The following is a 23,203-nucleotide window of genomic DNA, read 5'->3' on the forward strand; positions in this document are numbered from 1 at the left end:
CCGAGCTCGCCCCTGCCTGGAAGGGCAAGGCCCAGGAGCCTCCTGAGAGACAGTGCAGGGCATGCTGGCCAGCCACAAGGCCAGTCTGGGGTTCCCCACGAGAAGCTGACCACGCAGGTGCAGTTGCAGTGAGCAAAAGAACAGGCCTAGGCCCAGAAGCCCCAGCTGATTTACTCTCCTGAGGCCAAAAAAGGGCTTCTGTGGCAGTGCCGCTTCCCGTCAGCACAGCAGGGACCTCAGCCACTGGCGCCAACTCCTCAGGGCCTGGCCCCTGCTGCGTCCCACCCTCCGCCAACCAGAGTGGAGATCCAACACCGGCTTTTTTTTGAGTGGTTAATTGGAGATAAAAGTCTCATGGACCTTCCTGCCTGGGCTGGCTTGGAACTTTGATCCTCAAATCTCAGCCTCTTTTTTTTTTTTGCTGGTCCCAGAGCTTGAACTCAGGGTCTGAGCACTGTCCTTGAGCCTCTCTGTGCTCAAGGCAAGCACTCTACCACTTGAGTCTCCTCCTCCAGCATGATGGCTCTCCTCCAGCCGAGGGAGGGCTCGGCCTCAGCTTGCCCAACGCCAACCACGGCGGTGGGGTCTGAATGAAGAGGCTGCGGGCTCCGTCCTGTGCCCAGCACCACCGAGGCCTCAGCTGCCTGCCTCACACATGGAGATGAGTAAATAAATAAATAAATAAGACGCACTTTGAAACGACTTCCAAATTAAGAGTTGCATCCGTACTGTCAAGCCCCTGCCAGCAGCTTCTGTGGCACCTTCCGTGCAAAAACGTATCTCAGCCCATTTATTAGAATGATGAAGGCAAAGGGATCTAAAAATTGCACTCCTTCCTTAATGAGCAGCCGAAGGGATCGGTAAGCATAATTTCAGAGGCCAGTAATATTTTATATAATCGCCGAGCGGTTTAAATTGAAAACCCCCAGCTGAATCAATATTTACTGCATTGAAACGAAATGAATAGTAATAAGTCACTAAGCTCCCTGTCCTGTTTCATAAAATAAAAAATTATAAAAATGAGCGCAGGCGCGGGGAGGCCATCACATTGGCTTTTACGGCACTTGGGGAGCTGTAACCGCCTGTTCTCATGAAATAAAAGTCTAAAAACCTGCCGGAGGAGACCTGTTCCGATACCAAGTTGGGGAGCACGGGGGCCAGGTCGGGAGGCAAGGAGGGGCTCGGGGTCACTCCGCAGGCCCACAGTGAGACCTGGGCCACTGCCTGGAGGCCGACCGCGCCGACCGCACCGGGTGGCTGCCCTGCTCCACCAGGCCAAGCATCCCGCTTTGTTTTCTAGACCTGTTTTCTCCAATCCTAGAGCACCAATGGAACCTAAGCGAGCAGGTCTGGCAGTGGACATCAGGCCTGGCAGTGGACACCGACGGTGGCCCCAGACAGACACACCCAGCCTGGCATCTCTGACCAAGAAAGGAACAGGAACCCCATAAAAATCACCTGGGACACAAGCCTGGGCCCGTCCCCCCACCCCAGCAGGGGTATGAAGCCACGCAGCACACCCTCGGCAGGACTGGAGAGTTCAGGCTTGGGGCACAGCAGCCAAGGGGGCCGAGAAGAAAGTGTACATACAGGCGAACGGTGGACATAGCGCCGAGGCTGAGGCTAAGGTGAGTGGGCCGGGCCACAGATGCTCCCCAAGTGACAGGGGCCACGGGGCTGCCACAGGTGAGAGGCGAGGCTGAGCTCTCCCGCGCACTCCACGAGACTCCTCACTGGGAGGCTGGCACAGCAGGGGAAGGGAAGGGCGCGGTGCCTTAAGATTGTTACCCCCCTCCCCCCACCCCCGTCAGAAATGAAGAAAAAATCACCACTTAAAAGGGTATATAAGGGCTGGGCTTGCCTTGCATGCATGAGGCCCTGGGTTCGATTCCTCAGCATCACATAAGCAAAAAGAAAAAAGCCGGAAGTGGCGCTGTGGTTCAAGTGGTAGAGCGCTAGACTTGAGCTGAAGAGTTGAGGGACAGCGCCCAGGCCCAGAGTTCAGGCCCCACGACCGGACCAAAAAAAAAAAAAAAGCGTGTATAAACTATCTGAATGGATCTTTCACAAAGGAAGAAAAAATGCCCCGGAAGGAGGGACTCAGTGAATGAGTGTTCTGCATCACTGGTCCCCGGAGAACACAGTGAGACGCTGTCATGTGAAGAAAACTGTTGACTGAAGAGTCAGCCACACATGGTAGCTCATGCCTGTACGCCTAGATACTCCAGAAGGCTGATAAAGCAAGGATCACAGTTTGAGGCCAGATCAAGCATAAAATTCAAGTGACTCACTGCATCAGAAAAGGCTAGAGAGCTGGGTGCTGGTGCCTCACACCTGTAATCAAAGCTACTCAAGAGGCTGAGATCTAGGCTGGGAAGGTGGCTCAGTGGTAGACTGCTTGCCTAGCATGCATGGAGCCCTGGGTTCAATTCCTCAGCATCACATAAACAGAAAAGGCCAGTAGTGGCACCATGGCTCAAATGGTTGAGCCCTAGCCTTGATCTGAAGAGCTGAAGGACAGCGCCCAGGCCCAGAGTTTAGGCCCAGGACCCACAAAAAAAAAAAAAGTAGGTGATTCAAGGGCCAGGAAAGGTGGGTCCAGGGTGGGCTGAAGCACAGCACCCACAGGAAGTATGAAATGCCAAAGGAACTGTGTTGTTGTGTTGAAAGAACCTCAGCCAGCCAGGAAGACGGGAGCAACTCAGGACCAAAATTAATGACAGCAACTGACTACGGGCCAGTCAGACAGAACAAGAAACCTGGGTCACAGTGTTATAAATACATGCATGCACACAGGCCAGGGTGGGAACCCACCATGCCATCCAGAAGGAAGGAGAGGCTAGAAAAGATGGAGTGGCCGCTCAGTGGGGTCCCAGGTGCTACAAGTCCTCATATGGCTCCACCAGCAGTTGAGAGTAAGGAGCACTGCAGATGTCAGCCAGCAGCTTCTTCAACACTGGGCAGCGCCTGCAAAGCTCTCCGGCCAAGATGGTGAATGTGAGCCTCATTCCAAGGAGTCATCCGCAGTGGGACGTCCCGCCCCCACCGGCCTTCACATCTCAAGCCAAGCAAGGCCACATTCGCCCTTGGGCCTGCAGGTGGGTGCGTGACCCGGAGAGAGGCCCTCAGGACCACTATGTGTGCAGGGCAGCCCTGCCAGCCACACGGGAGACACAAAGCAATGCGGCAAATGGGGGAACAAGTGGCACAGAACATATGGAGCTCCACGTGCTACTGTAACTTTTCTGTAAATACAGAAGTGTTTCCAAACCAAAGAGACTGCACTGGTGGCTCACTGCCTGTGATCCTCGCTACTCAGGGGATGAAATCCAAGGATCATGGTTTGAAGCCTGCCCAGGTAGAAAGTCTACAAGACGATTAACTCCAATTAACCAGCAAAAAGCTCTAACTAAAGAAGTGGCTCAACTGGTAAGTGCCAGCCTTGAGTGAAAAAGCCCAGAGTTCAAGCCCTACTATGGCACACATACACACATACGTGTACACAAACACAGTTGCTAAAGAAAATTAGATGCAAAGAACTAGTTAGGTGAGCCAGGAACCCTACAACTGCCCCCTGTGCCGGTGCGGCTGACACGGAGCGAGGCGATGGGCAGCCCGAGTCCACTCGGCCAGAACCAGGGAGCAGGTGACTCTCAGGCAGCCTGCAGCCCTGAGCCAGCCCGGACCTTGCAGCTGCAGCCCTTTGGGGCCCAGTGGTCTGTCTGCAGGCATCAGACAGACAGGGCACAGATGTTGTACCCTGGCCAACAGAGCCCTGGGCCACCAGTGGCCAGGTCACACATTATGTCCACCAGCTGGCCACATCAGGAACTGGGCCAGGGCAGCTGATTTGCCACATCCAGGCCTATTCAGCCACTCTAGAGCCTCACGCCCCTGCTCTGAGGCCTCCCTCCTTGGCAGAGTCTCTGCCTCGGTCCCTGCCTGGCCGCCTGAGGACTTCCCACAATGGGAGACCTGAGACAAGTCTCACTGGGGCCTCTCCACCCAGGAACTGAGGCCTCTCAGGTCTGGTCTCTACAGGCCAGCTTCCTGGAAGGCAGGAGCCTGAGGTGAGGCCCCCAGTGGGAGCTGGAGGCACTGAGGGAGTGTGCGTCTGAGCACACACACTCGGGATCAAAGGCAAGAGCTAGGTGAGTGTACAGATGAGCACACACAAGGGCACAAGGAGCAACCGCCTGGACTGTACGCCAGGCCTGCAGGCCACTTCTGACATGGGCACCGGCATCACTACCCGTGCCCAGCCGAGGACGCCCTCCTGGGGACGCCTGGAGCACAGTCAGGAGCTAACGACTGGTCTACTCTAAGGCTCTGACCCAGAGCCTGACACGTGAACATGGTAGGGGCCAACTTGGGTAACCGGGCCCCACAGGACCACCCCTCTACCCTGACCCTCAGAGCCTGGGGTGCTGGCCACCCCAACTGCCTGTCTTGAGCAAGCCAGAAGCCTGGTGTAGTCAGATGACCCACACCCAGATCTGCTGCGCTGGGCAGCAGCCTCCGCGCATGCCCATTCACAGAGGGGCCTTGCCTCACGGCTCCAATGCCAACAACAGGGTGAGGAAAGGGGCCAGGGAGGCTGTGGCACTCCCAGGCCATGGGGAGCCTCAAGATGGGTGGCAATGCTCCACCTCTGCTCCCAGTGATGGCCCCGGGAGGACACCACCCTCCTGGGGCTGCAGGCCCCATGTCCTGCTGTCACATCAGCCTAAGGACCTCGCGTGCTGTTGGGACCAGGCAGGGAACTGAGTTGCAAGACTGGCAGGCGGAGACCGCAAGGGAGATGGAGAAAGGGATTCCTGGTCTGGAGACAGCTGCGGTCCAATGCCAGCCGCTGAGACCTCCTCAGGGGCATCCCTGGCCCCACCCCTCCGGAGCCAAGGCCGCCCTGTTGGGACTGTCACCAGGCATGGCTATCACCAAGTGGAAAATACCAAGGGACTCATCAGAGCAGGCCAAGGGGAAGTCAGGACAGTCCTGAGTTCGGAGACAGGGACAGACAGCATTACTGGCAGTAGCACCGTGGGGCATCAGCCCCAAGGCTGGAGTGGGACCTGAGCCGGGAGAGCAGCTGGCAAGGCCCAGCTCAGCCTTGGGTGGAGGTGAGTGCTCACCTCAGCCACAACTAGGACCTGCTCACCTGCAGAGCCTGTGAGGTGACCCCAAGGCCCGCTTTTTACTGAAGGAAAGGGAGCAATGGGACCGGGGTCAGAGAGCAGAAGCCCTGTGCCAACCCACACCTGTGCTGCAGGGCGCCGAGTCCTGCCCTGCTCCATTTCTGGGAAGTACCCAACACTCAGGAGGAGGTCCTGCCTCGTGAGGGCTTCCTGTGCCTGGCCGCACTCTTGTGGCCTGATTGGTCAAGGCACAGATTTCACAGAGCAGAGAATCGCTAGCCGCAGCCTCCCCAGGGGCCCTGAAAGCAGGCCAGGGCAGCAGCGCCCACACTCACACACACCGCCTGGGAGGTCGCATGTGGCGCCCAGAAGTCACACAGAGGCAGCGCGTGACCCATCAGGGCCACCACCACACCCACGAGGAAAGCCTTCCCAGCAGAGGAGCAGCTCTGGGCCAGCCCTGCTCTGTGCTGTGACACAAGCACACAGTACCCACACACACAGCCACAGCCCCACAGACCGGTCCTGCAGCAGGCATCCTGCCCAACACTGGTGCCAGTGCTCGGGGGAAGCCGCAAAGAGGGCACCCCAGGCAGGGACTTCTGAACAGGATCCGCGTGAAATGCTGGATCTCAATCCCAGTATGCCTAAGCATGCCCCCAACTCTCCTGGCAGCTGGAGCTACTCGGAGCTCACCACGGAGCTCCCTTCCTCCAAGCCTTGGGGGCCAGACAGCCAGGTAAGACAGCAGAACGCAGGCAGGCTGCAGCCCTGTCCCCACTGAGGAAAGGGCTGCCCTGAAACATGGCTCAGAGCTGCAGTGTCACAGCCCCTGCCGCAGTGCTGCCCCCGGCAGGCTGCTCGTCCTGACTCTCTCCTGATGGGCCAGAGCAGGCCCACGGGTCCCAGCTGTGCACCAAGCCCTGGCCTCTCTCCTCTCAGCCGATGTTCTGCACCCTCCTCTGGGCCACAGAAAGGCCCCACTCGTGACCCGTGCTGCCCTCCCACCCATGAGGGCTCTGATGCCAGACCGCCACCCCACCACCCCTCCACCCTGGGCAGAAGTCGGGGCCTCAGTGCTCCAGCAGTAGCACATGTGAAAACACCTGCCTCGATGGTCCACCTGCTTCCCAAGCACCCGCCCTGCTGGAAGACCTAGTGCCCAGGCTGCCAGGTCCCCACAGATTCTTAGCCCAACATACTCATCCCCTTTGGTGTCTGGGACCCCATCCTGCTGGCCTGCAGCAGGGCCCCTGGCTGGGCTGGGCTGGGCTGAGGAGAATTGAGCGGGCTGCCGGGGGCAGGGCTGGCGGCACAGTCAGGCCTTTCAGGACTTCCCAGAGGGAGCACAAGCCCTGGCGTGGATCAGACATAAGCAACATAAAGAGAAGGGAGCGTCGCCCCAAACACCCCTTACTACCAGACTCTCTGGGGACATCAGGAAAGAGAATCCTGGCTGCCCTGCCATGGACTGGATGCTTGTACCCTCAAAATCTCTACACTGAGCCAGGCGCCAGTGACTCACACCTGTAACCCTAGCTACTCAGGAGGCTGAGATCTGAGGATCGTGGTTCAAAGCCAGAAGTGGCGCTGTGCCTCAAAGTGGTAGAGCATTAGCCTTGAGAGAAAGAGCTCAGGGACAGCGCCCAGGCCCTGAGTTCAACCTTACAAACAACAACAACAACAAAAGCATCTCCACAGTGAAGCCCCTGGCTCCAGCAAGACATTACCGAGGTGGGCCCTTTGGGAGACTATTAGAGGTTAGATAAGGTCCTGAGGATAGGGCCCTCGTGACAGGAACGGAGCCCTCACCAGGAAGCTCTGGAGAATATGGGAGGGTGTGACTCTCTCTCTCTCAGCACCCCCCCCCCGTCTGCCAGTGAAGACTCAGTGAGAAGATACTCCCCAGTAACCAGGAGCAAGCTCTCGCCAAACACCCAACCGTTTGCACCCTGATCTCAGACTGCTGGCTGAAGAGCAAGAGGTGAGCGCCTGCTGTTGCACTACACACTCGGTGACACTTTATGGCAGCAGCTCTGGCAGCCTGCTGGCTAAGCAAGGCAGTCTCCATGCCAGACAGCGGGCAGGAGGCAGAGCAGGGCGGTGGCTGGCAGGCACACCTGCTCATTAAGGAGATGCTCGGAGGGAGAGCGCTGGCGCAGGGGCCGAGCGCGTGCCGCCTCCCATCCCCGGCTGAATCCTCTTTAATGAGATGTCACTTTGCAGAAGTGTTTCGGAGCCTTTCAAAATCTTGGTCTAAACCTCGTCAAACTGCACAGAGATTACTTAAGATTTACCGCATGGGCACAAAATAAAATAAAATAAAAAGGCAGCCCAGCAAGCAGCAGCTCTGTGACAGGACCATTTGTAGTGGGGATGGAAAAGCCTCCAGATTCATCTGCTTAAGCACAGCAGCTTCTGTTTATTTCGCACTTTCATGTCAAATGAATTTGGAGAGAGAAAAAAAGTGACAGGCAGTTTAGGGATATAAGTCACATTTCAGCTTCAGTTCAGATTAATGAACTTGCTGGAAGCCAGAAGGGCGCAGGCAAATCCACAAATCTTAGAACAAAAAACAAGAAGAAAGAATTCCTGCCTGATAGCAACTCAGTCCTGGGCTCCGCGGGGAGCGTCCTCTGACCTTCTGCTCTGCGCGGGGACCCTCTGGGTCCCTGGGTGGGTTCTGGGCCTGGCTCTCCGTGGAGGAGGCCCCACCCAGTGCAGCAGTGTGTGCAGTCCAGGGGGATGTGCAGGGTAGCTTGCAGAAAGGGGGACAGAGCTCCTGGGGGTGAGCGGTGCAGACTGTTTGCTCTCCAGGGCACAAGATGGGTGCCACGGAGCAGCCTGACCCATGCCAGCACTCCCACCAGCCAGCTGCCGCCTGCACCCACGGAGGCCAGGACTGCCACGGCACTGTGGACACCACCCCCGAAGGCACTGCCCTGTCCTGCCTCCGTCCCTGGCCAACATGACCTCATCTACCAACACCCAAAGACCCCTCTGCTCAGGGGCACCCTAGACAGGCACAAGAAGCGACTACAAAAGAGAACCCAAGGCCAGCAGGGATCACCCGCACCCTCCCTCGGCGTCCAGCCTGCAGATCACTAGTGGCAGGAGAGAAATGCCTGCCCGCTCCCATATGGCCGATGATGCCCATCGGCTGCCCACCAGGCTGAGTCTCCAACCCCTCAGAGGAACACAGCGCCTGGGACAGGCAGCCACCCTGCCTGCTCTTCCAAGAACAGAGGCAGCACCAACAGCCTGGGCGCCAGGGGCTCCCACCTCCCCAGCGAACAGCGAAGGGCTTCCAGGGCCCTCACCGGGCTGGGAAGGCTCTGCCACACAGGAGAGGACTGACACAAAGGGAGGGACGGGGGGAAGGGCAGGGGCAGGGACTTCCGTGAGCAGCACAGAGCGGCTCGGGAGGAGCCAGCTCACCCACACGCACCGCCCCTCCTTGTCCCCTCTCCGGTCTCCAAAAGTCCAGCCCTCAGGACACCACCCCCGGGCCTGAGTCTCCAGCCAGACTCAACCAGGTGGCCCGCCCCAAGGAGGACAGGGATGTGACAGAGCCAAACAGACGTCCGGTGTGCCTGGCTGATGACAGGATATGGCCAGCAGACTCCTCTCCAGGCAGCGCTCCTGGGTCTTTGAGGCTCCACCTGAACCCCAGCCTTCATGCTACTTGTCTGCCCGTGGTCTCTGCATGCACCGCCTTCTGTCCTCTCTGCCATCTCAGCATGAAGAAATTTTGGCACAAGCACAGGACAGGAAACTGAGGCTCCATAGGTAGAGCAGGCTCGGGGTCCCTCAGCCTTCTAAGGCTTCCACAGCCCATGGTCCAGCGTCTCCCACAGCAGGCCGGCCTGCCAACCTCAGGCGGCAGTGAGGACGGCAGGGTGGCCGGCGCGCAGGCGCCAGCCCGGCCCCTGGCTCCAGAGATAGGCTCTTTCTGCTGCCTCAACAAGCCAGGCCCAGGCGGTACAGCTGACAGCAGGCTGGGCAGCTGGCTGGCAGCCACTCTGCTGAGCAGGCAGCCAAACCAAAGCACAGGTGACCTTGGGCAAGGGAGGCCCAGGCCTCCCTCCCTCCTCCACCTACTCCCACCCTAAGGCCAGTGGGCATGGCCCTACGGGGCCCAGGTACCCAGCAAGGACGTGGTCAGGACCAGGCTGAGGTGGTAAGGGAAGAGTAGAAGAGCCATCCCCACCTCCCCTCAAGTGACCACGCCGTTCCGGGTCAGCTCTGGCTGAATTAGGATGCCTATGGCTACAGGTCTTGAGCCACCTACAGGCTAGGCCTTCCCTACCTCCTGTCCACCCACGCTCACCGCAGACCCACATCAGCACCACCTCTGTGGGGGTAAGTCAGCTGGCCTGGCCACTCTTCGCCTCCTGGATGCCACAGGAGGCCACCTTGACCTCCTGGCTATTTGGGGGCCATCCTAGGGGGCCCAGAGAGGCTCAAACCTGGGGCCTCTTTGGTTCTCAGAGGCTAAAGGGCAAGGCCAGGTGAGTCCCCAAGGAAAATCACTTCAGACCCTTAACCACGTCCCTGGGAGAGGCGCGCCTCAGGCAAACGCGGAACGCAGGAGCGAGAGGCTCTCGGAGCCGAGAATCAATAAATCTGAACCTCATTCACAATGATCTGGGACTCTTATTAAGTAAATTAATTTAAGTTAATTTAGCTCGATCATGGCTCCTGATCACAGTGATTTAGTAAGGGGGAAATTGCATTAGGAAAGGCCATGCTCACCAGATAGAGGAACGGAAGAAAATTAGATCCACTTAGCAATGTGAATTAATATGGAAATAGCAGGTGTAAATTTAACCTTATCGAGAGAGTAAAAATTATCTTCATAAATTTGTAGAAATAGCCCCCAAGATGCTTATAAATCTATTTAAAACAAAAATATTACAAAAAGTGCAGTAAAATTAATTTAAAATATACTTCCAGCTAGTGCCTCCAGAAAGTCGGCAGCAGCCATAGGAGAAAGGCCGAGGTCGGAGGCAGACTGAGCCCCGCATGTCCACACAGCCCAAGCACACAGGTTGACCTAAGTCTGGGATATTGTGGGTCGCAGCAGGAAAACGGCCAGGTAGTGCCCGGTGGCAGGCCCCTGGATACTGCACCCAGCTCCGTGGGCCTGCCGAGAGTGGCAGGCGACCTCAGCTCCCCGGGGCCAGGCTCTGCCCCTACCCCTCCCCACGCCTGGACGCGGGGCAAGGGAAGGAGCTGTTCCTTGGACCAGGGGGCGACAGAGCCCACCAGAGGCCCCAGAAGGCAGGAGCAAGCTCCTCTGATACCTACCTGTCCCTGCCCCACTGCTCTAGGACATGGCTACAGCAGGTCAGAGCACGAGGCCCGAGGTGGCCTAGGTGGGGCAGAAGCCCACGTCACCACCAGACAACACGCCGGCAGCCTCCAGACCAGGCCTCTTGCCAGCAGCTTCTCTCTGAGAGCAAAACGGCTCATCGTGGGGCCTCAGGGTCTTGGTGATGGCCACTCTGTCATGCACGAGGCCCCAGGAGCAGCAGGCTTACAACAGCACTGGAGAGCACGTGCCCTTGTGTGCGTCTTTGTATGCATGTGTTACAGTAGACTGTCTACAAAGCGTGTACACAAACTGCTCAGCAAACACAAAAACTAGACTGTCAGCCATCATGCTGTGCACGGCACAGCTCCCTAAAGCAAGCTTGGTGTACACGTCCTTTAGGCCCCAACCTGCAGCCCTTGATACCCAGGCCTGAGAAGCCCAGACGAGGCCTCCTACCTGGACAGTGAGGTACGCCGGGCCCGCCAAGAGGGCAGAGTCAGGGGGAAGGGCGGGATGCTGAGAGGAGAAGCTGAGGCCTTCTTGATGATTCTGTAGCGGGTCTTGATCACCTTGCTGGTGGGTGTGGTCCGCGAGTGCATGCTGGATGCTGCAGAGAAAACCCAAGGCACAAGTGTGGGTCAGTGGAGGCCCCAGGCCCTGAGGCTGTCCTCTGAGTAGAGGCCTTTCCATCCCCACTAGCTCCAGCCATACCCCACATGGCACACATGTGCTCCCCCCCACACACACAGAGGGCCTGGCAGCCAGGGCCTTAGGACCCGGCCTCCAGGCAGGAGCGACCGCATCTTCACAGCTGTTCTGTCCACGGGGAGGGTGGGTGCCAAGTGCCTGCCCTGCACAAAGCCCACCCAGCAAGTCAGGCCGCTCTAGGAAGTCCCCAGAGTCCAACCCCAGGGGGGCTCAGAGGCTGAGGGGGGCAGCGCTCGGGTGCTGGTCCTGTGGCTCCACATGCAGGAGGGCCCCGGAGGCTCCCCAACTCTCCAGCACTCCCCTCCGCTGCGCCCAGACAGATTTATGTACTTAATCACTGTTTTCATAACATTCTGCGGGGTGATATCCACACGGCTTTTTCTTGCAATTAGCAGGGATCTGTTTTGCCCGAGTTCCCTTCCACTTGATAGCCGGCAATTTCTCCGTAGCTTCAAGGAACGAGCCTAATTGCCCGGCTTTCATAATGTACAGCTCTAACTGCCCAGATAATTAAAGCTAACACGGCAGCCACTCATGGTTGCTCCCCTCTGGCCCTGGGCACAGGGCCCCAGGCAGAACCTCAGCCCAACCTTCCCAGGTGGCCTGGCTTCCCCCTGGCCCAGGACAGCTTCCCTGCCCACAGGTCCCAACTCCCACACGGGACCTGCACAGGTAGGAAGGCTAGAGCCTGGAGCAGACCTGGGTAGCATGGCCCTGGCCACACAGCCAGGAGTGCTGCTGCCCACCAGAGGTCAGCGAAGGCCCTTCCTACCTGTCTGAGCCACAGCCTCTTCCAGGGGTGCAGAGTCAAAGCTACCCAACAGCCCCCGAGCCCTCCACAGGGGGTGTGCAGTGCAGGCTATCCGTGCTCACCTCGGCCCAGGGCCAGGGCCCTGAGTGGCAGGAATGAGGGCGCCTCCACAACGTGTGCCACCAAGGGGAAGCCACAGCCACATGTGGACGAGGGTCCAGCCGCAGACGGCACACGCCAGCCACAGGGCCCCCCCCCCCCCCCCCCCCCCGCCCGGAGCTCGCGCCTTGCCCTCGACGCACGACCGCCCCACCTGCCTCCCTTTCCCCTGGATTTTCAGATAGGCTCTGGTGTTTTTGTACCAGGCTAGCACTACAACATGTCCCTCTTACCTATGCCTCCCGTGTAAATGAGGCCACACACACACACCACGCTTGGCTTGTCTGCTGAAATGGGGTCTTGGTTAACTTTTTGCCCGGGCTGGCCTCACCCAGCGATCCTCCTGAGAAGCTGGGGTTACAGACCTGAGCTATCATAACCCACCCGTCTCCGTCTCTCATCACTGCTCTGCAGCTGGGAGAGGCAAAAAGAAGGCAGGAGCTCAGGAAGCAAGTGTGAACCCTTAGCTCTGAGCGCTCCCCGGCCCTGCCAAACTTGAGACACAGAGGGGGCCTGGTGTGTAGTAGGCAGGCATCAGTATTTCCTGATTGAATTTTCAGGGTCTTACAAGCAAGGAAAGATCAACAAAAATCAATAGTACCTTGTTCAAACTAAGAGCTCCAGAATAGAAGATTCGGTAAGTTATCAATAACGTGAGATTCGTTAAGTTATCAACAACCTAAGACTCAGTACGTTATCAATAACCCTGACATGGCCTCACCATCCGGAAGCCACATGCGGGCTTCCTGCTCCAGCCTGTCCCCTCCCCCTCTCCCCCCCCCCCCAGCCCACACGTGCCAGGGCTGCCTGTGGAGAGCAAGAGGGCTCCACTGGCAGCCAGAGTTCCCAGATGTGCACAGGCCGTGGGCCCCGCACTCACTGCCCCGCAGCCGCTTGTGAGCTGGCTGCTGGCCTGCCAGGCAGCATGTGGCGGTCACAGGACACAGACCCCAGAGCCACGCACTCTGCCACAAAGTTCAGCTTGGCTCAGCTCCATGGCCAGGCAGGCCTGGAGGCTGCCGCAGCAGGGCAGGGCAGAGGCTGGGGCTGGGCCACGCAGCCTCGGGGAGCCCCACACCTGGAGGGGCTTTCTTTACTCCTGTTTCCAGATGCAAAGCGTCCCTTTGGCTAACGTTACCGTCACCAGAGCTTGGAGCGAATGCTTTCCCTCCTTTCCTCTTCTCCTGGTCCTGTGGCTGTCACCTCTCCAAGAAGCGCCCTTCTTGCCGGGCACTGGTGGCTCATGCCTGTAATCCTAGCTACTCAGGAGGCTGAGATCTGAGGATCGCGGTTCAAAGCCAGCCCGGGCAGGAGAGACCGTGAGACTCCTATCTCCAATAAACCACTGGAAAACCGGAAGTGGCGCTGTAGCTCAAGTGGTAGAGCGCTCGCCTTGAGCTGAAGAGCTGAAGGACAGCGCCCAGGCCCAGAGTTCAAGTCCCACGACCGACAAAAAAAAAAAAAAAAAAAAAAAAGAAGCGCCCTTCTTGCCCACAGGACTGGACTTTCATCAGGCGTAGAAAGCGCCTCCCTGGCAGGTCACTCAGCAGGCTACACTTGGTGGCAGCCATCAGGATTTGGCCTCCAGCGGCCTCACTCCTGCCTGCTATGGAGCTGAGTAGGGACGCATTCCTACGCCCACCACAGGACAACTCCACACCGCACGTCCTTCCACAACACACAAGTGACACAGCAGACTTCCTTTTGGCCTGGGGGTGGAGGGCAGGTGCCTTCTGCACACCTCACCCCCCTCAGCCTCCAGGATCAGCTTCTCATCAGAGAGCGGTACGACAAGGGGCTCACTGCGGGGAGCTCAACCGATGCCACCCCCATGGTGGGGCTGTAGCCCTCGGCCTGGCCCAGACTATTTGCAGTCCCTATCTTCCTCAGCAACAAACCTCAGATGCACCTGACAATGGTCCAGGGGGCACGGGACACACTAGGACCAACAAGCCAGGACCCAGGGGCTGGCAGCGCTGTGCGCGGACACAGGGACCCGGAAGGTCAGGTTAGAGAGAGGCCAGGGTCCCGCTCAGCGGGGCTGAGGCCAGCCAGCTCAGTCAGGAATAGCTGGCCTCTTCGGCGGGGGCGTCCACCCTCCTTGCTGGCTGAGGAGTTTTGTGTAGATAATCATGTTATTTAGATAGGATGTTGGTTTAATTCCCTTCATTACAGACTCCCAGGGTTGTAATTTTTTTTCTCCGCATGATGTATCCCCCGTGGCACGCTTCACTCAAATCAAGCCCCTTGCGCTTTTATTGCCAACGCTGCCCGCGCCGCGTTATCAGGCCCACACACGCAGCCCTCTCCGCCCGCCGTCCAGAGGTCACTTCTAATGACTAATCGATCTCATTAGCTTTCCTAATTAAAAACTTTACTACTGCAATGGAAGACAAACTACAAAAAAACTGCTGGCATCATATTTGAATGGGATATGAGCCCCATCTATCAGCAGGGCCTGGGCTCCTGCCGGAGGTTCAGCGCCCTCCGTGTGGGGCCTTGGGCTTTGGCTGGGAGCTGGCCAGGGGCAACCCAAGGGCACCCCAAGAATGTGGCTGCACCCCAAGCATCACCCTAACAACGTGCTGTCAGGCGGCAGGCCAGCGCCAGCCATGGGCCCGAGCAGTGCCTGGTGGCGAGCCGGGCAGCCGGGGCACCCCTGCCCTGCCGCTGCCTCCGGCCTGGCTGGCGGGCCCGCCCACCTCCCACCTCACCACAGATGGTAAGCTGTGCACTGCGACCATGCTCCCATTCTGTTTTAGTGCGAGCGGGAGTTGAGAGGCAGTTCAGATGTTTATGGAACTTCAAAGAGAAATAACTATGAAGAAAATGAGTTGCTAATTTCACAACTGGCTAATGAATAAGATGAGACTGAAACTACTCCTTGAGCAAAGAACTGCCTGAAGCTACCAATGGGGGCGGGAAAGGCCACAGGCCAGCCCGCAGAACAGCCTGGGCTCCGTCAGGAGCCGACAGAGGACACTGAAGCAGGGCTTCTGGACAGAAGACCCAGGCTGGCGCCCGTGGGCTGGGGGAGGAACACCAGGACCCTAGCGAAAGGCACACAGGGACAGGAGGTAGCTCAATGACAGAGTATTCACCTCACAAAGGAGATCCTGAGTTCAAACCCCAGTACTAACAACAACAAAATGGGCCAGGCACTAGCGGCTCACACCTGTAACCCTAGCTACTCAGAAGGCTGAGATCTTAGGCTCTTGGTTCAAAGCCAGCCCAGACAGGAATGTCCATGAGACTCTTATCTCCAATTGACCACCAAACAGCCATAAGTAGAGCTGTGGCTCAAGTGGTAGAAAGTCAGTCTTAAGCAATAAGATCAGGAACAGGCTGGGCGCTGGTGGCTCACGCCTGTCATCCTAGCTACTCAAGAGGCTGAGATCTGAGGATCACAGTTCAAAGCTAGCCCGGGCAGGAACGTCCCTGAGACTCTTATCTCCAATAAACCACTCAGAAAACCAGAAATGGCACTGTGGCTCAAGTGGTAGAGAGTTAACCTTGAGCTGAAGAGCTGAGGGACAGTGCCCAGGCCCAGAGTTCAAGCTCCATGACTGACCCCCCCCCAAAAAAAAATCAGGAACAGTGCCCAGCCTTGACTTTAAACCCCAGGACATGTGCGCGCGCGTACACACACACATACACACACACACACACACACACACACACACGCATGCGCACGGCTCTGCCCAGGCCCAGGACACACACACACACACACGCGCGCACACACACACACACGCACGCACGCACGGCTCTGCCCAGGCCTGGGCCTCAGTATGGCTGCTGTGAAGGCCAGAGACAGCACCTGCATACACGTGCCAGGTCAGCCACACAGAGCAGCCATCCCAGTGGGACAGGAGAGGCTGGCCCGTGCCCTGCCTGCCTGGGTCCTAGACATGAAAGAAAGGCCCAGGGGAGCGGGCTGGGCAGGGCCAGGTCCACAGGAAGGCCACCAGGGACGCATTCCTATGCCACCACCAGGACAACTTCACCACTGCATGTCCTACAGAACACACAAAGTAACACATCTGACCTCCTTCTGGCCTGGGGGAGGAGGGCAGGTTCCTCCTGCACACCTTCTCCCCCCTACACCCCCCGGCCTCCAGGAGCAGGCCTCTCGGAGAGGCCACCCAGAGGGGGGTGCTACAAGGGGCTCCCTGCGGGAAGGGCTCAACTGATGCCACCCCCTACAAAGGCAGGGGCAGTCTGGTACTGACTCCTTGGAGCTACTGCAGGCCAAGGACGAAGGACCAGGCTGCAGAGATGGCATTCTGCCCAGCAAGGCTCTCTGTCCCTAATTTGGTATGATTCAACTTTCCTCATATATTGCCTCATCTGCTCTTTATCAACAGCTGCTCTGACACTTCTTCAATATCTCCAAACTGTCCATACCCTTCACTGACCGAAGACGGCTCTAAGATGGCTCAGCCCTTTCAGAGGCACATTGATTTCCGCTCTCCTGCTCCATAAACCATGCTCGCTTCCCGGGCAGCTCAGGCCCCAGCTGGCCCATCTGCTGTCAATAGCACCCTCTCCATGGCCTGCTGTGCCCCAACCTGGCGGGGGCCCCTGGGACCTCTCTATCTCAGGATCTGGCGCAGGGAGTCCCAGCTCACAGCACCGCCAGTCAAGGGCAGCATTCCCATGACGGAGGTCCAGAGGCCCTTTACCCCCCAGCACTACCGTTTCTCAGCAGATGCCAACACTGCCCCAGGTGGCCTGGGAGAGGCACCCTGCGCAGGAGGCAAGGAAGATGGACCGCAGGTGCCAGGCTGGCCCTCCACTGGCCCAGGATGGCGGTGGAGGCTGCCTGATACTCTGTAGGCAGGAGGCACCAAGAGTGTAGAGGAAGGCAGAGACCCTGGGGGAGCCCGGTGACCTCTACCTCAGGCGCTCTCCCTACTGGCCCAGAAGGGTGCCAAAGCACAGGCATTCTCCCAGAAAAATAAGTTTCTTGTAAGTAATCACCTGGCATCAGGTGCTGGTGGATCATACCTAATCCTAGATACTGGGGAGGCTGAGATTTGAGGTTCTTGGTTCAAAGCCAGCCAACGAAGGTATATCCATGAGACTCTTATTTCTAATTAACCACCAAAAAGTCAACATGGAGCTGTGGCTCTAGAGTACCAGCCTTGAGTAAAAAAGCCAAACAAGAGTACAAGGCCCTGAGTTCAAGCCCCAGTACCAGCAAAAAAAGAAAACAAGTAATTGCCTGATGAGCCACGGTTACAACAGACACTAGTTGTGGTTACAATACTCAGTGCTAGATGGTGCCACATGCCCACTGCAGGCAGGACCCAGAGCGTCCTCCCAGACCAGGGCTCCAGGGAGCAGAGAAGTGCCTGGTCTGTCTCTCCTGCTGTTTCTTTCTGGCAGGAGGGGGAGGAAGTGTGGTACAGTGAGGTCAACACCCTGCAGGCCTCGTCGGCCCGTGCCTGCCGGCCTCTCAGCAAGCACCAAATCCAGGCCCTCACTTCCCATGCTTCAACTCGAGCTCCAACACTCCTCCCAAGGGGCAAGGCCCCGACTCTCCTGACAAGGGCTAGGAGAGTGCTAAAGGGCCTGGGTCGGACAGTGGACGGGGCGGGGGCCCTTGGCTCGGCTGGGTTCAGCTGGACAAGCCAGGACTCTCAGCAGCCCAGAGACAACACAGTCAACGCTGTCCCACTCCACCCAGCTACCACTTCCCCAAAGCCCTGTCCCCTGCCCTGCCCTCCGGGTGGGCTGCATACCACCCACGGGGCAGGCACAGGAGGCCCTCCCCAGGGTCAGCCTCTGCAGACTCAGTGCCGTCCATCAGGCCAACTCGGGCCCAGCCAGGCGGCCTCCTCCCCCAACGACTGCTGAATTGCACTTTTGAGAAAATGGTCACAAAATTCTACACAGAACGTGTAGCACACATTTCTAAATGGCCTCTGCCCACATTTAGAACCGTGACATACATCTAAGCTGCTTGCAAAGCCTGCAGGCCTGGTGGGAGCACAGGCCCGCTGCACGGAGCACAGGCGGTGTCAGCACAATTTGGCCTCACTAAGGACAGCGTGGGCCAAGTGCTGCTATGGGATGGGAGGCTGTCCAGCCAGGGCAGCAACACTGCCCCACAAGGCCTGGAGTCAGGGCTGGGCAGCAGCCAGTGTGGGTGCACGGGCCAGCCGGGGCCTGGGGCCACAGCAAGGCCATGCCCCGCTGTGATGTCAGCCACCCCTGAACAGAGGGACTCACCCCAAGCCCACAGTTAGGGTCACTCCCCTGGGGCATCAGATGCACCATATCTGCAGGAGGCAGTTAGGAGGAAGGCCTGACAGCGTGAGCTCTGATGCTCATGTGTCATGACGGAGGGCCACAGGAGACCAAAGTCCCCCTGGCACACCTACACTACCCGACCTCAGGCTGCCACTGCAGAGCCATTCCTCCCCCATGCCTGCCATACTCCAACAGAGCGATGCCGCAGCCTGGAGCCCTTTGCCCTGCCCAGGCCTCCCCCAAAGGTCTGTCCACCCTCAACATCGGGCCCACTGTGCAGCAGACACACTGGTCATTTCCTGCTCCCGCGGCTCAGCTGCCAGCTTTCCAGGCACACTGACTGGCATCTCCCCTACACAGGGATGGGGAGCATGGAACCACACACAGCAGGCAAAAATCACAGGTACATGACAGAACAAGGTGCGTCTCCTCTACGGCCCACCTCAGCAGCCTGTACTGACTGCCGTGTGTGGCCACACGTGACGTTCTGAATACCCAAGTGGCCCTCTGTGTAAAAAAGGGTCCCATCCCTGCTAGAGACAGGACCAAAGCCTCCCAAGCCCCACCCTGAGCTTTTGCTCCCACAGCCGCCCCGGCCGTGCCAGGACAGGCTGCCTGTGTCTCCATGCTAGCTAGGGCTGGGGCATCATGCTCTGGGCCAGCCAGAGGGAAGATCCAGCCCTCAAGCCTGAGCTCAGCACCTGACCTGCATGGTGAGTGCAGCAGCCTCGCTCCTGACGCCAGCACATGGAGCTCTGCCACGCCACGGAGGCCACGTGCCTCACACACGCTCCTTGCCACCACACTGGCCCAGCTGGTCTTCCTGACAACCACCTCTCCATCCCTCGGAGCACCTCCGCCACTTCTCCTGTGTGTGGCCCGTCTGCAGCCAAGCTAGCAGTGGCAACGTGTGGCCACTGCTCCTACCAGCCCCATGATGCTCCATCCAGAAGCACTCCTGGCCCCGGACCCGGCTCAGGAACCGCCTGCGCCTCTCTACTGCTCTCGCTTTTAGTTCCGGCCCCAGCACACTCAGGCAAAGGCAACCCTAGCCACTCCCCCACCGGGACCCAAGCCTGCCACGGAGCTCTTGCCCTACCGGACCCGCCTTCTACTCGCCGACACCCACAGGAGGTTCCAGCTGCTCCTCTCTCCCAGACACGCAGATTGAAGAATGGAGTGCCCACTGCCTCCAGCCCTCCATCCCGGTGAGGGCCCTCACTGCTCACTGCTGTGAGCACCGCAGCCCACCCAGGCTGCTCATGCGTGACTCCTGCTTCCCGGCTGGCGGCCCTGCAGGCTGCGGGGACACACAGCTGCAGCTCTGAGGGGAAACAGAATCCAAGCAGGAATGATGGGAGCCCTGCCGCAGGCCACATTCCCTAGGCCTGACAGGGAGCCACTCCAGGCCTCCCTCGGTAATGCCTGGAGCCTGGACACTGGGGCAGGAGAGCAGTCGGCCTCCACCACCCAGCACGCAGGCTCAAGCTGCACCAGGCAGGCATCAGGCCCAGCGGTCACTGCAGGCGCCTCACAAAGATATCCAGGGCTTGGTTTCCACAGTCACCAGCCTGAGAACAGCTGTGGAGACACCTGCAGGACAGGTGCCCCTGCCTGCCCCGCCCCCGCCCCCGAGCCCATGGAGGGCTCCCTGTGTGGGCTGGCAGAGACCTGCGCTCACACTCTGGTGCCACGCCTGCTGGCACCAGGACAGGGAGCACCCGTACTCAGGTTCCTGTCCCTGGCTGCTGCCAGAACTGGGTGGTGACTCGGTTTAGCCCGCTTGCTCTGGCCTATGAGGACTCAGCCATGTTGTTTTGACAACGCCCCTCCTGCAGCCCGGGCCCCCACCCCCATCCCACCTTTGAGAACTGACATTCACGAGCTTCCGGGCCGTCTATTTCTCTAAATGAGACGGGATGGCAGCTAAGGCGGGGGTGGGGAGAGGGCCCGCCCCCACGCTGCCGCGGTGGGAGCTGCCAGGGACCACGCTCTAACAAGCTTCAGTGGTGGGATGACTGGAATCACAAAGTATGAATTTTTATGAGTCTAATAAATCACTCCACTTTCCCTGGGCTTGATGGTTCCCAGCACTTCAAACATAGAAGAAGAAGGCCCACTGCACACAGGGAGCCGGGCGCGGAGGGGGGCGCCCTAGCCCGGCACCACGGTGAGTGCACGTCAGCGTCACTCACACACACTCACCCTCGCGACGGACCGCGGAGACCCAGACCCAGCCAGGGGCGCTCAGGCCTCCCCAGGGGAGGTGGGAAGCCGCTCGGGGACAGCCTGCCTGGATCACCACGGGGGATCCATCTTTGACAAACATTTACAGATTATCAAATCACAACAGCAGCTCCAGACAGGCCCATAAGTCACCCTAAGCGGCCATCGCACGGCAGTGTGAGGGGTTTGGTAGCTCGGTGATGACAAATGCCCGCTGTCAGCCGCCCTGTCCCCGCGCAGGACCCATGCTCTCTGCTGTTCCACACTACCTGCTGTTTAATGACAACACTGTCAGACCAAGACTCAGCGCCACCGGAGCGGCCGCCAACGCCACCGCAGACTGTCAGAGCCCTATTAGAGGGAAGATTGAGACCCCACTCTTCCCAAAGTCACTCAAGCAACACAAGCCGCTAGTTCCTGTAATTATTGTACGCGAGCCATCGATCGTGCACTGACACCTGACCCTCCGATATGAAATGGGAGTAGTTGGCTTCCTGACAGTCACTATACATTACAGAGGGTGGTCCTTCCCTCCCCTCTAACCGGCGGCACCCAGACCTCTAAGGCGAAGGCGGGAAGGGTGCAGGCAGCACCACAAAGTTACTGCCCTCTAGCCCCAGGAGAGCCGCTTGAGCTGGCCTCTCTGGTCTCCCGCAGGCCGGAAGGGGACAGGGCAGCAGACAGCTAAGGAGACTCCTGCAGAAGGTGGGAGGCCTGGGCCAGGAGCCGCACAAGCCCCGCTGCCTGGAGTGCACCAGCAGGTGTGCTAACCTCACCTCCTAGAATCCTCTTCAGAAAACGTGCTGGGGGGAGGGGGGGACAGGGAATCTTGAACTCCATTTTCTGCATGGGGAACAGGAAATGTTCCTATTTCTCCCAACTATTACCCTGTTTTACTAAAACAAATCCTTGCTAAAACTTTCACCTTTGAGACACCCCAAATCCACTTCCTGTGTGCATAGTACATCTCAAGGATTTGTATGGAAACTGGGAGGCAGAGGGAACCCTTCATCCACTCTCTGGGGGCAGAAATTGGCAAACCTATGAAGCTCACAAGCCGGTTACCCACAGCATCAAAGGCGATGTAATCCTTTTCCCTGCAACTGCTATAAAAATAACGCGATGGCTTCTGACCCCAGTCACTCTCTTGCCTGCTCACAGCGCCTATCACTGACCCTTCCACGCCGCCTCCTCATCCGACATCCCTCCCCCGAGGGCCAACAGGCCCCTCTCAGCAGGAAGACGGACCACTGCCCTACTGTACCCCTCGTAAGATTAAAAGGTGCCAAAGTTACGCAGGAGGGAGATGAGGCAGGTTAAACAGATGAGGGGTCAGGGAACTTAAATGATTTTGAATAAATGGCAGAAGGGTCAGATTCAGAAGTTAGCACTAAGAAGTAAACTGAAACAGCAGATGGGCCCTCAACAAACCACCTTTCCAATTCAGTGGTACAACAGGAGATATGAAGGAGCTACATAAATCTATTTTCTTTATGTTTTTTTTTTCTAGTCCTAGGGTGTGAATTCAGGGCCTAGGCTCTGTCTCTGAGCATCTCTGTGCTCAAGACTAGTGCTTGACAGCACAGAGCTACTTCTGGCTTTTTCTGTGGAAGTGGTGCTGAGGAATCGAACCCAGGGCTTCATGCGTGCTGGGAAAGCACTCTAGTACTAAGCCACCTTCCCAGCGGATTAAAAATGGACTGTTTCTAGCTGGGTGCCAGTGGCTCACGCCTGTAATCCTACTCAAGAGGCTGAGAGCTGAGGGTCCCAGTTCAAAGCCAGACCAGGCAGGGAAGTCCGTGAAACTATTATCTCCAATGAACCACTAGAAAACCAGAAGTGGTGCTGTGGCTCAAGCGGTAGAGTGCTCACCTTGAGCTGAAGAGCTGAGGGACAGCGTCCAGGCCCAGAGTTCAAGCCCGGAGACCACCAAAAAAAAAAAAAAAGGACTGTTTCTGAGTACAGCATGAGCCAGTCACAGGCCCTCAAGCACACAAAATGCAGCTTAGTCCAGGGTCAAAACTGGCTACACAGGTGCTGGCTACAGGACCGAGGCAGGGCCCCTCGGGAGAGGGGCTGGTAAGAAGAAATGTCCTCTCGGCCAAGAGCCTTGCCCAGAGGTGGCCCAACGGGAGCTCCAATCACAATCACATAAGTGTGGCAAGGGACTGCAGCTGCTCCTCTCCTCAACCCAGGCTCCGCTAGCAGAACCCGTGCCAGTCTACCTTGCTGCACACAGCTTCGCACGTTTGCTGGTTGCTCACAGCTGTGGAAAAGCCAGACACCCACATGAGAGAGGCCCAGCTCTGCCCTGTGGAGTCTCCCCGCTACGCCCTCCCCGTGCTCCATGTGGGTGGGGGCCCGCTATGTGCTCCATGTGGGGGGCCCCCACTATGTGCTCCATGTGGGTGGGGCCCACTATGTGCTCCATGTGGGTGGGGGCCCCCGCTATGTGCTCCATGTGGGTGGGGGCCCCCACTATGTGCTCCATGTGGGTGGGGGCCCCCACTATGTGCTCCATGTGGGTGGGGGCCCCCCGCTATGTGCTCCATGTGGGTGTGCTCCATGTGGGTGGGGGCCCCCCGCTATGTGCTCCATGTGGGTGGGGCCCCCACTATGTGCTCCATGTGGGTGGGGGCCCCCGCTATGTGC

The 23,203-nt window shown here is 58.3% G+C and overlaps 1 protein-coding gene across 1 annotated transcript in view; it reads right to left on the reverse strand.

Moving 5' to 3' along the window:
* The window catches only part of Zc3h3 (zinc finger CCCH-type containing 3), an 81,819-nt gene that overhangs the window by 33,986 nt on the left and 24,630 nt on the right, over positions 1-23,203 (reverse strand). The window contains exon 5 of the mRNA XM_013033830.1: positions 10,909-11,059. Within this exon, the coding sequence (XP_012889284.1) occupies positions 10,909-11,059 (151 nt within the window). The remainder of the gene's footprint in view (positions 1-10,908; positions 11,060-23,203) is intronic.

The sequence above is a fragment of the Dipodomys ordii genome, unplaced genomic scaffold, assembly GCF_000151885.1.
Source record: "Dipodomys ordii isolate 6190 unplaced genomic scaffold, Dord_2.0 Scaffold179, whole genome shotgun sequence".
In the NCBI taxonomy this organism is placed as follows: Eukaryota; Metazoa; Chordata; class Mammalia; order Rodentia; family Heteromyidae; genus Dipodomys; species Dipodomys ordii.